The sequence below is a fragment of the Panthera onca genome, chromosome C2 (assembly GCF_046562875.1).
Source record: "Panthera onca isolate mPanOnc1 chromosome C2, mPanOnc1 haplotype 2, whole genome shotgun sequence".
Lineage (NCBI taxonomy): Eukaryota > Metazoa > Chordata > Mammalia > Carnivora > Felidae > Panthera > Panthera onca.
In genome coordinates, this window is record NC_138347.1 from 143423536 (window position 1) to 143436740 (window position 13205).

Here is a 13205-nt window from a genome sequence, read left to right on the forward strand (position 1 = left end):
GAATCCAAAGCAGACTCCAGGCTCTGAGCTGTCAGCACAGAGCCCGATGTGGGGCTCGAACCCACAAACCGTGAAATCATGACCTGAGCTGAAGTCAGACGCTCAACCAACTGAGCCACTCAGGTGCCCCAATAAATGCTTATTGTTGAACGCCACTGAAATTTTTGTGATTTGTCATACAGTATTAGTATGGGATAACTGATTGATACAGCCCCTCCCATTGCTCTTCAACTCTAGCCTATAAAGTAGGAGGAAGACCATATTTAAATATGTTGCAGAAAATGACAACATCCAACCTGTTCACCTCTTCTGAAATCACATTTCCAATCTGGACATGGATGCTGTCAGCCTTTAAATGAATTTAAAGTGTGAGAGTTTATGGTTTTGCATTTTTTTAAGTGGAGGGGAGTGCAATTCTCCTGGATATTTTGGAGTAATAGAAGTCTCCTCTATCATATTTGTAGAGTGAAACTCAGGAAAGGGTTTAAAGCACTTAATACCCACACATCCTAAATTAAGTACTTTAGCAATTCACTTCTGTATGTATTTAGGACTGTGCTCAGCCCTCTACATAAATAGAGTAGGGATTAAGGGTTAGCTTTGATGGTGGATTAAGGTATAAAAAAACTGATAAATTGATATTAGAACAACCAGAGTAGACATAAATCAATGTTGACTATTAAGAATATCCAAGGAGGGGCGCATGGGTGGCTCGGTCGGTTAAACGTCCGACTTCAGCTCAGGTCATGATCTCGTGGTCCGTGAGTTCGAGCCCCGTGTCGGGCTCTGTGCTGACAGCTCAGAGCCTGGAGCCTGTTTCAGATTCTGTGTCTCCCTCTCTCTCTGACCCTCCCCCGTTCATGCTCTGTCTCTCTCTGTCTCAAAAATAATAAATAAACGTTAAAAAAATAAAAAAAAAAGAATATCCAAGGAGTTGCTATTTTTGCGAGACTATGAAGAAGAATTCCTAGTTTTAGATTTACGTTATGTGCTTGCAGAGGAAGGTATGATTTCTAGGTCTCTCAGTTGGGCATTTTCATATTTGGTGTTTTTGAGCTCAATAGCATGGCAATGGGGGAAATGGGAATGAAATTTCCAGGACTCTGCTGGTTCTAACTGTATAAAAAGTGTCTCCTGTTGTCACCTGTCAACTGTTCATATTTAAAAGAAAATGCCTTAACAAGAAATAATGTCCTCCAGAGGAAAAAAAAAATGTCCTTGGCCCCCCACAGAAAAATTTCTCACGTTTTAATCTACTGAGAAGTCAGAGGATTTGTTTCCTGTTTCCAAAAGCTCATGAAGCAGATGCTACGAGTGTTCCACCCATTTCCCCTTAGACCCCTTTTCCATTTCCTGTTCCCGCTATGCTTTCACTCTCAACAGCCAGCATCTGTACTTCTTTGGAAAATAGCCTTCATTTGCTCTCAAAAAACAATCACTCAACCTGGGGGAAAACACTTGTAGGAACAGAATTTGCTCTGTTTATTTTTCTCATCATTCCATCTCCTCCTTCTCACTGGAGACCACAAACCCTGCTCATTCCAACAGGCATTCCCCTTTGCACTCCGGCTTTGCAGCTCCCAGCAAGGCGTGGGGTCTATTTCTCTACCCCTTGAAACTGCACTTGATGTGACTTGCTTTGGCCAAGAAGATACAAGCAAAAGTGATATAAGGAGAGGCTTAGAAAATACTCTTTGGGGCTTTCTCTCCCTTCCTGCCCTGGAGAATCCTATGAACACAACCAGGCGACTGAGCCCAGGTTTGCCTGCTGGATGATGGTAACGTGTGGCCCAATTACCTCCACCCACTACCCACAGCCAGCCTACCATCAAACCTGTGCGGGAAGCCACTGGAAACCAGGTGACCACACATACTGAGCCCAGCCAATACTCTAATCAGCAGTCCTCACTGAGACCAGCCCAATTTGCCCAATGCACCCAGTGTATTGATGCTTTTAAAAAGTTTATTGTACTAGGCCACCAAGTTTTGAGGCAGTTTGTTGAAGTTAACTGTTATATAATAGATCTCATCAGATTCTCAAAGCTGTGCATGAGCCCTTGAATCAATGCTGTGCATGAGCCCCTGAAAAAAGACCGAGAATTCCTTTTCCGGAAAAGAATTAAGAAAGGGAAATGAAAGACAAGCAATACAACTGCCAACTCTCATATCACTTTGCTGCTGGGATAAACTTCAAATATCCTCTGAGGTAAGAGTTTCCTAATTACAACCAAAAGCAACGACAAATAGAACGCAGAGTCTGATTTCGAGAAGCCACAACAAAATCTTGTTATGGTCTCAGTTGTGTCCCCCAAGATTCTTATGTCGAAGTCCCAATCCCACTACCTTGGAATGTGACCATATTTTACAATAAATTCTGTATGAGATGATCAAGTTAAGATGATGCCTCTAGGATGGGCCCTACTCCAGTCTGATCGGTGTCCTTCTCCCCATGAGTGTGCACAGACAGAACAACCACCATGTGAAGAGGCAACAAGAGGGTGGAATCCTGGCATCTGCAAGCCAGAGGAGACAGGCCTCAAAGGAAACTAAACTGGCCAACACTTTGATCCTGGACTCTCAGCCTTCAGAACTGTGAGAAAAGAAATTTAAGCTGCCCAGTCTGTGGTATTTTGTTATGGCAGACTTAGAAAACTAATGCAGGTTCTATGAGAAAACCTACTTAGGTGTTTTTCACCTTCAAAAGAACCCAGCCTTTTGGAAATATGGCTAAAGTCATTGATTCAATCACATCTTACCAATATCATATAAGTTTTTTGGTGATTATTATTTGAAACCCATTGTAAAATAATTTGCTGTCTTGTAATGATTTCCAATTTCTCTGTTTAAAGTGAGCCCAACTACATTTAGAAAAATACAGAGATTTATAGCTAGCAATGCTTCCTTTAAGAGAAAAAAGTTAAATAGTATACACACACAATTTAAAATGGGTTTTCATTTTTCCGAACAAAAAGATTATGCTGCATGTAAAAAATGGTCATTCCTATATGATCCAATCATCTAAAATCTTTTAATGATCAAAGAAAACATAACTTAGACAATATTAAACAAACACAGGGGCTCTTCTGACAAAGATTAAAGTATTTACAATTATGTGTGTAAAAATCACAGCCATGGTCAGTTATATGGCAATAAAAATGTATTTACTTTTACCATGTACAACATGGTGACTACAGTTAATCATAATGTACTATATACTTGAAATTTGCTAAAAGAGTAGATCACAAGTATTCTCATCACACACACAAAGAGGTAACTATGTGAGGTGATGAATATGTTAATTAACCTGATTGTGGTAATTATTTCACAATGTGTAAATATATTGAAACATCACATTGTATACCTTAAATATATACAATTTTTAATTGTTAATACCTCAATAGTGCTGGAAAAAAATTTTAAGTGAAGTCAGGGATAGTAAAGAGTTAGGCGGATGGCAAGGAACAATGTGCATTTATTATAAATATTCTAATAAATAAGTAAACATAACTCATATAGACTCAGTAGCCTTTCAGATGGGGCTGGACACTAACCACTACCTCTGTTTTAATAAGTCATAAATTCACAAATTGATAGTAAAAATGATGTAGAAGATAGATGAGGTTGAGAGGACGCTTAATTTTTTAAAACATAAACTTTTTGTTCAGATTTTAAAATTCCACTACTAGTCCTTCCCTGATATATGAACAATTAAGTTGCTAATTGCCAAGGATTTATTTCTATTTCTATTTTTTAATTTTTTTAATGTTTTTATTTATTTTTGAGACAGAGAGATACAGAGCATGAGCAGGGGAGGGGCAGACAGAAAGGGAGACACGGAATCCAGGCTCCGAGCTGTCAGCACAGAGCCCGATGCGGGGCTCTAACTCTCGGAGTGTGAGATCATGACCTGAGCTGAAGTCAGACGCCCAACCGACTGAGCCACCCAGGTGCCCTGCCAAGGATTCTTATTTACTAAGTGAGCTAAACAAGAAGAGTATTGGACCTAGATGTCTTTTAAAACATTTTAAAATATGAATATTTTTATAACTCTTAAGTAATTCAGTAATATGATAATTCATATAAGTTTGGAGGGGAGACTTTTTCCTTTAAATGGACCAAAGTAAATGAAGTTAGATAACAAATGTTAAAAGGTTTTATGTATAAATAAGTATACTCCTTTTTCCTGCAGTGGTCATATAGTCGTCTTTGTTAAGTTGGATCATTGGCACTTACTTTGTCAGCACGTATGTGAAAATTAGAATGATACAGTGAAGATTAGCCCGACATCTCCACAAGGACGTCATGCGAATCTGTGAAACATTCCATATTTTGGAAGCAGTGAGATGACAGGGAAAACTGTCATTAGGACTATTCATTGGGATTATACATTAGGACTATTCTCTAGTCAACAGAGTCATGTCCTATAGGAGTAAAGAGTGACAATTCTGACACTGCTACTCATGCAGTCTGGAATTAGCAGATGGCAAAAGCCAGACTTCTCACTGTTGGAGGGAGTCTACTGGTAAGCAAGGAAAAAGGGAGGTGTACTCTATCACAAGGCAATAAAACAGAGGTAGAGACAACACCGTGAACTTGTGTTTAGCCTATTATGGATACAGGTGATTGCATACAGAAATAGATAAAGATATGTGAATGTACACAGGTTAGTATACACACGTATCTCCTTGCTCTATCAGCTGAAAATGCTTGGAAATGACAATGCCCCAGTAGTAATGAGCACTCTTAGCACCAGATTTTGTATTTTTTTAATTGAACAGCAAAATAAATAAAAGAGTGTGTTATCCAGTTTGAGATGCCATAACAAACGCCAAAGATGGGATGTCTAAGCAGGAATAAACAGGAATTTATTTCTCACAATTCAGAAAGCTGGGAAGTCTAAGATCAAGGTACTAGCCAGTCCTGTTTCCCAATAAGGGCCTTCTTCCTGGCCTGCAGATGGCCACCTTCCTGCTGTATCCTCCCATGGCTGGGTGGGGTTGGGGGAGGGGAAGATGGCACGGAGGGGTGATTGATCTCCGGCGTTTCTTTAAAAAAAATTTTTTTTTTAATGTTTATTTATTTTTGAGAGAAAGAGTCAGAGCGTGAGCAGGGGAGGAACAGAGAGAGAAGGAGACACAGAATCTGAAGCAGGCTTCAGGCTCTGAGCTGTCAACACAAAGTCTGATGAGGGGCTTGAACTCACTGATGGCGAGATCATGACCTGAGCCAAAGTCAGTTGCTTAACCAACTGAGCCACCCAGGCGCCCCTCTGGTGTTTCTTATAAAAGGATCCATCCCATCTTCCTGACCTCATCTAAACCTAATCACTTCACAAAGGCCCAACCCTAAACATAATCACAGGACCTTCAGGAAACAACTAGTTTTCACCTAAAGCCAGGAGGTGAAGAGAAGAGATTAAGAGGAGACTACTAATCTCAGAAGGCATTCCATGGGGTTGAAGTGGAAGAGCAGGGCAGAGGGGAAGGAATGATGGTCAATGAAAGCCAGTGGAGAAGAGACCCAGGGCATGATCAGGGAGAACAGCATTCCCAGCTATTATCCCTGAAAGCCACGGCCCAGTTGTGTCCTTGACCCTAGTGTCTCCTGCTCTAGGCCACGCTCTCCACAGCCACTAAAGAGACCTTCCCATAATGGAAAGCTGATCCCTTCACCACTTCTGAGGACCAGATCACATTCTGCCATTGCCCTGTGAGTCTAACCCATTAAAAACAGCAACAACAAAACATGTAAAATCCTTCCTTGATCCCAAGTCCTCTTGTAAGTAGCACTGTTTTCCTCATTTCCAAGCAAAGTTTTTTGAAAGAGTAATTCCTGCTGGCCCTCTTCACTGCTTCACACACCATCCATCATTCAACCCAACTGTGGTCCAGCATCTATTCCTATCTTGCCATTGATACAACTTCTCCCTAGAACCCCAATGGGTTACTAATTGCCTCACTTGTTTTAGGTGACTTCCTTGCAGTTTCTGACACTACTGACTGAAACTTACTTGTTGAGATATATATTTTTTTCATTTATTCAATAAATAGTTACAAAGTACCTCCAAAGTACCAGGACTGTTCCCCCTGCTTGGAATACATTAACTGCTTGGAATACTTGCCCTCATGAAGCTTACCTTCCAGTAAGAAGAGGCAGGGAAGATAAAAAACACAGCACAACACAATGATTAAAAAGTAAATTATACACTATTTTAGTAGGTGATAAATGCTATAGGAAATAGAAAACTTAGATTAGAGTAAAGGAAGTTAGGAATGGACGTGGGGAGGCGTGGGGAGGCAGGTCGTAATATCAGAAAGGGTAGTCCCTTCCTGCCTCGCAGTTTCCATACAATGGCACTTCTTTCTTTCACCCATGTGTTAAATGCTGTTTTGCGTCTCATCCTTCACTCTCTTTTTGGATAATTCCTTTCACACCCAAGGCTTCCATTGAAACCATATGGGAACAACTCCCAGATCTACTCACCATCCACATGCCCCTCAGGCACACACAGGGGGCATGTAGTGTCTCTGTCACAAACCACTGATTCTTAGGGTTAAAGCTCTGAACTCTGAATGATTTGCCTAGTTTACAAATCAGAGCCGAGAACCCACCCATCCTAGGTCAACAGCCCTCATGATTTTTTGAATTCCAAGGGCTATTTCTGAGGTATAGCAAAAGGGCCAAGACATCTCTGCAGATGCTGCTGCCAGGGAAATAGTCACCTCCAGGGAGCCATCTTATTTTTTTTTTTTTTTTAATATATGAAATTTATTGTCAAATTGGTTTCCATACAACACCCAGTGCTCATCCCAACAGATGCCCTCCTCGGTACCCATCACCCACCCTCCCCTCCCTCCCACCCCCCATCAGCCCTCAGTTTGTTCTCAGTTTTTCAGAGTCCCTTCAGGGAGCCATCTTAAACCCTAGGGCCTGTTTTCTTCATAATGCCTGGTGGGACCTGTGACTATCTTTGCCCTGATATTACCTCCTGAGGCAAACATTTCTTTTCATTTTTCTACTTCTGCCTCTACTTTCATTTATACTTCAAACAATCCTTTGGCTTTTAAAGATGTGTGTGTGCATGTATGTGCATGGGAGCTTTTCCTTAATCTGAGAGACTCAGGGCTGACTACTCTGCATCCCATTGGACCTTTCCGATCTCAAGAGCCAATGTTTCCACAGCATCTGCCTTTTCAGATTTATCCCCAATTCTTGGTGTACCCACCATTATCATACTAGTGACCCACAGATAAACTTAACCTTCCAAATGCTAGTTCTTGCCCCAGAAGATAAACTTATGTGACAGCTGTGAGTTCATAAGAACAATCTTATATACAGCACTAATGAGCAGAAAGAAATACTAGAGCTGAAGCAGATTCATTTGTTGAAGGGTATATGAAATTGGAGAAGAAATTAGAATTTTTAGAGAAATCGAAAAACTATCATTGAGAAAGTATCTCATCAGCAATATAATGATGTAGCATCTTTAGAAGTGGTGTTGGGAGACATCATAAAAGAAAATTTTGCCTAGCAAATGTTAGAAATTACTAATAAAAGAATGTTGAGAAGTTTGGGACACAGTTAAGGCTAAATTTTTAGAGATAGGTTTCTTTTATTGAAATAATTCGCCCAATATTATTTGCTTCAGTGGGTAAGGATAGAAAAAGGATTTTTGTATCACACTGCAATGTATTAATTCTGAGGCTATTAAAAAAGTACATTCTCAGGTTCTGGCTATCAAACTTTCATCTCCCTAGACTACCTGAAAGAAAAAGGAAAAAGAGAATTTGTCAATGTTAATGAAAAAGAAACAAAAATATACATTTTAAAAGAATACAAACTACCTATCTGGGAACCCAAGATCCACTATTTGCTCAATCCAGGAGACAAAAGTCCATATGAATTCATGAGGATAAAAATCTGACCTGAAGTGACATAATTAACTGTATAGCCCAGTAATTATAGTTTGTTGAGACTGAAAAGCAAATCATGCTCTATCTTAGAATGATTCAATATAGCAGTAATGGGATGGATAAAGTGCATGCAATCACACTAGTGCGTATCTGTGTGTGTGTGTGTGTGTGTGTGTGTGTGTGTGTGTGTGCGCGTGTGTGCGTGCACGTGTGCGTGTTGTGCACATGTTGGGGCACATGTTTATGGTTTCAGGAGGTAGGTATAATATTTCTGAGAAATAGCTCAAAAAACAATCACTATGGTGGGATGGGAGTCAATGAAAATTAATAGAGATGAGGGGAGCTGGGAGAAGCCAGAGGGAATAAGTGGCTAGGCACATTTTCTGGCGAGAGTGAGCAATGTGATACTCAGATATTCAGTGAGATGAGCAGAGTTTAGCAAAAAGGACTCTAGGCAGAATGGTGAATGCAGTTGCAGGATCCATCCATGTTCTGAATTTTTTTCTGTGAGACCCTACTTATTAAGCACCTACAGGCATAGATAGAATATGGTCCAGTTTCACTAGACCATGGAAGTGAAAGTGAATTCTGGTCCACCCAGTGTGTTCCCCACCACGGAAGGGTGAAAGAAGTGAGCTGGAGGAGAGGCAGAGAGGCGGGTGAGCTTCCACTAATGTGGTAGTTAAGGAAATAGGGAGAAGAGAGATTCCTCAGAACTAACTGGATGTGAGAAGGAGCAAAAGGGAAGGGAAGACCCCTCATTTCCAGGCTCCCAAGTGTCTGGCCTGGATGATGGGGTGGGAATCAGTATCATTAACATAGATACAAGTGGATCAGGTGTGGGAGAAGAAACTGATCAATTTGGAATATATTAATTCATGCCTATGAGCCCCACAGTTGAGGAGAGCCAATGGGTAATACCATTCTGGATGTTAACAGTCTCTTAAAGTTTTATCTGTTGAGGTTATGTACCCTGGTATCATGGAAATGTTCTCAGCTCATAGAAGACTGCTGCCAGTAAGCAGATAGTTACACAGAACAGTTCCAAGATTGTTTTAAATACAAACTTCTTACAGAGAGAGAATTAGACGACAGGTCAAGAACCACAGAAAAATATACTATGCCTGAAGAAAACTGGCCACACTTCGATCATAAATTTTAGGGCGTGCTGGCCCCTAGTTGCATCTAGGACTGGCAGATGTAACCAATAAAACTCCAGGATACTCAGTGGAATTTGGTTTACTAAAACGTGCAGTATTTGGGGACATATTTACACTAAAAATACAATATTTGAGACACAAACTGAAAAACTCTTTATCTGAAATTCACATTTTATTTGGCAATCCTAGTTGCAATGTTACTGGTGTACTCTCCTTTGTTAGTGTTCAAGTAGTCCTTCTTATAGAAAGGCAAATAAAAAGCTATTTATATACTAAGTATGGTTTTCTTCACTTACTTTATAAAAATAATGAAAGCAGTGTACTTTTATGGGGTATTGGGGACATTTCTCAAAAGGCATCACATTTCTCTCATGTTGCATAGACACATGTATTAATGGTTTTAACACCAGTGAAATCGATGATTAAAAAGTTCTTTTAAATATAAGCAGCATCTTAAAGTACAAAACACATATGAATATCTGAAATGTTAAATCCAGGCCCAATTTTTACAACAATGAGCGTATCTTATCTGTAAGTGATTTAGTTAAATAATAAATACACTGGACTATGATTCATCCATAGTAGCCTCATTAGTTCCAAGGTCAAGGTAGGCCATGACCAGTTTCTAGATGCCAAACCTTCATATTGGCTCACCTGCCTCCTGTGGATTGCATTCAGGGAGATGTATGATTCAGACCTTCAGTAACATCTTCTAAACTAGAGTGCCAAGACACTCACTGGAAGAATTATCAATATATTTTCCATTAACGAGTAGGAGATGACTTTTAAAACTAAAACTGACCCATCATTTCACTGATTAATGCAGTACTTCTTTAAACTGGGAAAGCATTTATATGTAATATGGATAAAACTCATGATAGTAAAAAGAATAGATTGATGCTGTCTTATGCAAAATAGGACCTGTGAATATCAGTGCGGACATCAATCTGCTTTAATTGATGTGTTGTGTTAACTGGAAAATGAAAAGTTAAGTTAGATTCAATTTTCATCTGCCCACTAGGATCAGTGGACATTGCCCAGGTGGCACAATTGATTTCAGATCATTTTATATGACACTGCAATTAATTCTTTAGGATCTGTCCATGAGATAATATATGTGCAAGTGTCATGAAAAATTCTATGTGCTATACAAATTCAAAGTGCCAACACCACCACCACCACCACCATCATCATCATCATCATCACTATCATTATTATTTATATAGAGAAATCTGGCACCTTTCATGAGGATTATTATAATAAGTGGCTTAGAAAACAACAGGCATCCCAACGGACATGGTAGTGAAGATGGGACCGTCATATTTCTGAATCCTGAAGACAGATGTCTGACTGGACAACTACACAAAACAAATATTTGACCTTTGACCTATTCAAGTCAAAGTCAGATTGGCCAAGGACTTTCACCACACTCGGTGAAAAAGATTGGTAGTGCTGACCGTGCTGTCAGGCTATGTTTTCGACCAGGTCGATCTGAGAAAAGTATGCGTGATCTCGAAACACTAGTGGCTGCCTACTCTCACACGGTCTCACCTATGCCAGCCTCCCTCCAGATCTTTGCTCCTCATTCATGGCAACACTTACCTAGGGTGTTCACTCCCTTTACCACCAAGCAATATCACCCTTTCACATACAGATCAAGTTCTCTCTATCGCATGAAATCTTCTCTTACCAAGTCAGCAAACACAGATGGCCTGACACTAAATCGTAGCAGCACCACAGCCCATACTCTTCCCTAGTCACACTTGCATCTACTAAATAAATATGAATGGAACACCTACTCTGTGCCAGGAACTACTGTAGATGTTGGGACACAGCATGAAACACACCAAAAAATTCCTGGCCTCACGGGAGTTTCTGTTATACCAAGGGAGGCAACTAACTAACCTATAAGTAAATAAATAAAAACATACTAAGTGCTATGGAGAAACTAGATTCGTTATTTAGAGTAAAAGTAGATTTCATGAGTTAATTAGCATTTAATTGTTCTGTGGCATCAAGCACCTATTTGACCTTTGGAAGGTCTCGAATTTCTCATCTCTGTAAGAAAGGGAGATTTGTGAGATCTATTCTTAGTTTAAAATGTTGTGTCCATCAATTAAAGTTTAAAAACATCTTGATGACATATATATTTATACAGTGTTGTAACAAAACTAAAATTTATTTTTCAGTATGACCTAAATTCTGAGGATAGAATCAACATTACGTTCAAAATTAGATCACTTGCTACTCAAAAGCAAATCTGTGAGCAAATAAACAGTTTTTGATGATACATTACTTTTGCTACACAAGTAAAGCCTGTTTTTTGCTTAAGATTTTTAAACAAACAAAGGTTTTTTATTCCAAAAGGCAACTAGCACATATTTCAAGTCATTTGTTCTAAGAACTCATTCATTCTTTTTCATTGTAGATGTCTTAGGACTGAATCCTCACTGTATTTCCTCACAAAATGCTGGGCAAATAGATCCTAAATCCATAATGTGATGTGGCTGAGGAAGAAAAGAAAAGTATTCTTCTTTCACCTCTAAAACAGAAGCTCTATAGCTCTGAATATACGAAAAACTTTTGCCAAGGCCTCTGGCAGCCTTCTCACCATGGATTTCACTCTGTCTCCCTGCTCCTGGTAAGTAAATCATTTGCTAAACCCCAACAAAGAAAGCTATCAGTAAAACCAGATTCAGTGTGATTTGGGGAGTACAGAAAAGCCTCCACCCACGGTATCTTCCTTGAGGCCGATGTCTGCATCTCACAATAAGTGATCTCTTCTTTTATGTTAAACACTGTAGATGTTCCCAGGAAATTGATGAGGAGAAATTAGAGAGAAAAAATTAAAACACAGGGAATCAATGGCCAGAGTATTGACAGACTGGTTGACGATGACAAAGAATTCCAAACAGAGTCATTATGTATTCAATGCAAGAACAAGAAATAATAAATGTGACTGAGAGCCACAACAAAAATGATCATTGACAATACTAATATGAAACAAAGGAAACACTTGGGATGAGCAAATAAAAAAGTATTTAGTTCAATGACACCCACTTGTCACTGACGAAAGGTACAACTGAAAATAAAGATTCATGAACCATAGCATATTTGCAGTAAAATGCATAAACATAAACAAAATAGAATGTTTTAGAAATATAAAGACCACTAATATGGAATGATGTGAGCCCCAAAAGGAGAAGAGGAGTAAAGAAGAAAGAGATTTTAAAGGGCAAGGGAGAAAGAATGAAGCCACTTTTTACAACTGTTCCTGGCTGACTGTAACCCTGACATGACAAAAGAAATTATTTTCCTTAATACTTGGTTTTGCTGACATTCTGGTCTGCCATAATTGATTATTGTCTCTATTAACCTGACTAAAATTAAAGTTTAAAATAAAAGCAATCGTCCACTGTATGACTCCAAGATTTCTGTGTAAAAGTTCAAGAATGAGGGTCAATTTTTACCACCATTTTATCTGCACTGAATTGCTAGTTTCCCTCCTGTAAGCAAGGAGCTAAGTGGTCTACCTAAACGTTTCTTTTTCAAGTCAGTGAAATGCAAGGTAAGCAGCTTCATACTTTAATTAGAAGCATTAACCTTTAAAATCTCCACATTCCCAACTTCCAACACCACGGAAATTAATTTTAACAATCTGAAAGTTTATAAAAATAATCCTTTCTTCTCTCTTTTAAATACAATAGCTGCAGGCTTTCAAAACAGAAAGAAATAAAGCACTTCATTCAGTACCAAATTTATTGTGTTCCATTTAGGAATTAACTGTTATCTGTGTGGTCCATGGGATGCCAGCTCTTTATGGAGAAAATAAATCAATTTTGCAATGAACCTGGTGTGGCTGAATGCAATGACATCTTGACACCATGGGACTGTGGAAAATTAGCTATCTTCTTTGTGCTTTGTTTATTTCCCAATGCAACAGGAAAATGACCTGTCAAGTATGTTAGAAAGATTGCCAGATGCAACATATTTTAAAAACAAGGCACAGGGATACCATAGTCACTCAAGTAATTTCTACTCCGCCCTTTTCTTCAAATGTTAGCAGTTTAAATTGGAGAAAGGGAGAAACAGAAAAAGTGAAATAAGGATTGTACTTTGCTTTGTTTACCAC

At 39.2% G+C, this 13205-nt stretch overlaps 1 protein-coding gene and 1 non-coding gene across 18 annotated transcripts in view; one reads left to right on the top strand and one right to left on the bottom strand.

The window, feature by feature from the left end:
* NEK10 (NIMA related kinase 10) overlaps window positions 1-13205 on the bottom strand; it is a 225778-nt gene that overhangs the window by 93733 nt on the left and 118840 nt on the right. Inside the window, exon 24 of one of the 17 annotated variants that reach the window (XM_060638505.3) lies at window positions 7612-7762. The exons of 15 other annotated variants lie outside the window; for them this stretch is intronic. In XM_060638505.3, coding sequence (XP_060494488.3) covers window positions 7759-7762 — 4 coding nt within the window. In that variant the 3' untranslated portion in view covers window positions 7612-7758. Of the gene's footprint in view, window positions 1-7611; window positions 7763-9770; window positions 9811-13205 lie in introns of those variants that run through there. One more of the 17 variants, XM_060638502.3, reaches the window with a different exon arrangement.
* On the top strand, window positions 4226-4332 carry LOC132684443 (U6 spliceosomal RNA). Its single transcript, XR_009612664.1, has one exon. It is a non-coding gene; the product is annotated as a U6 spliceosomal RNA (small nuclear RNA).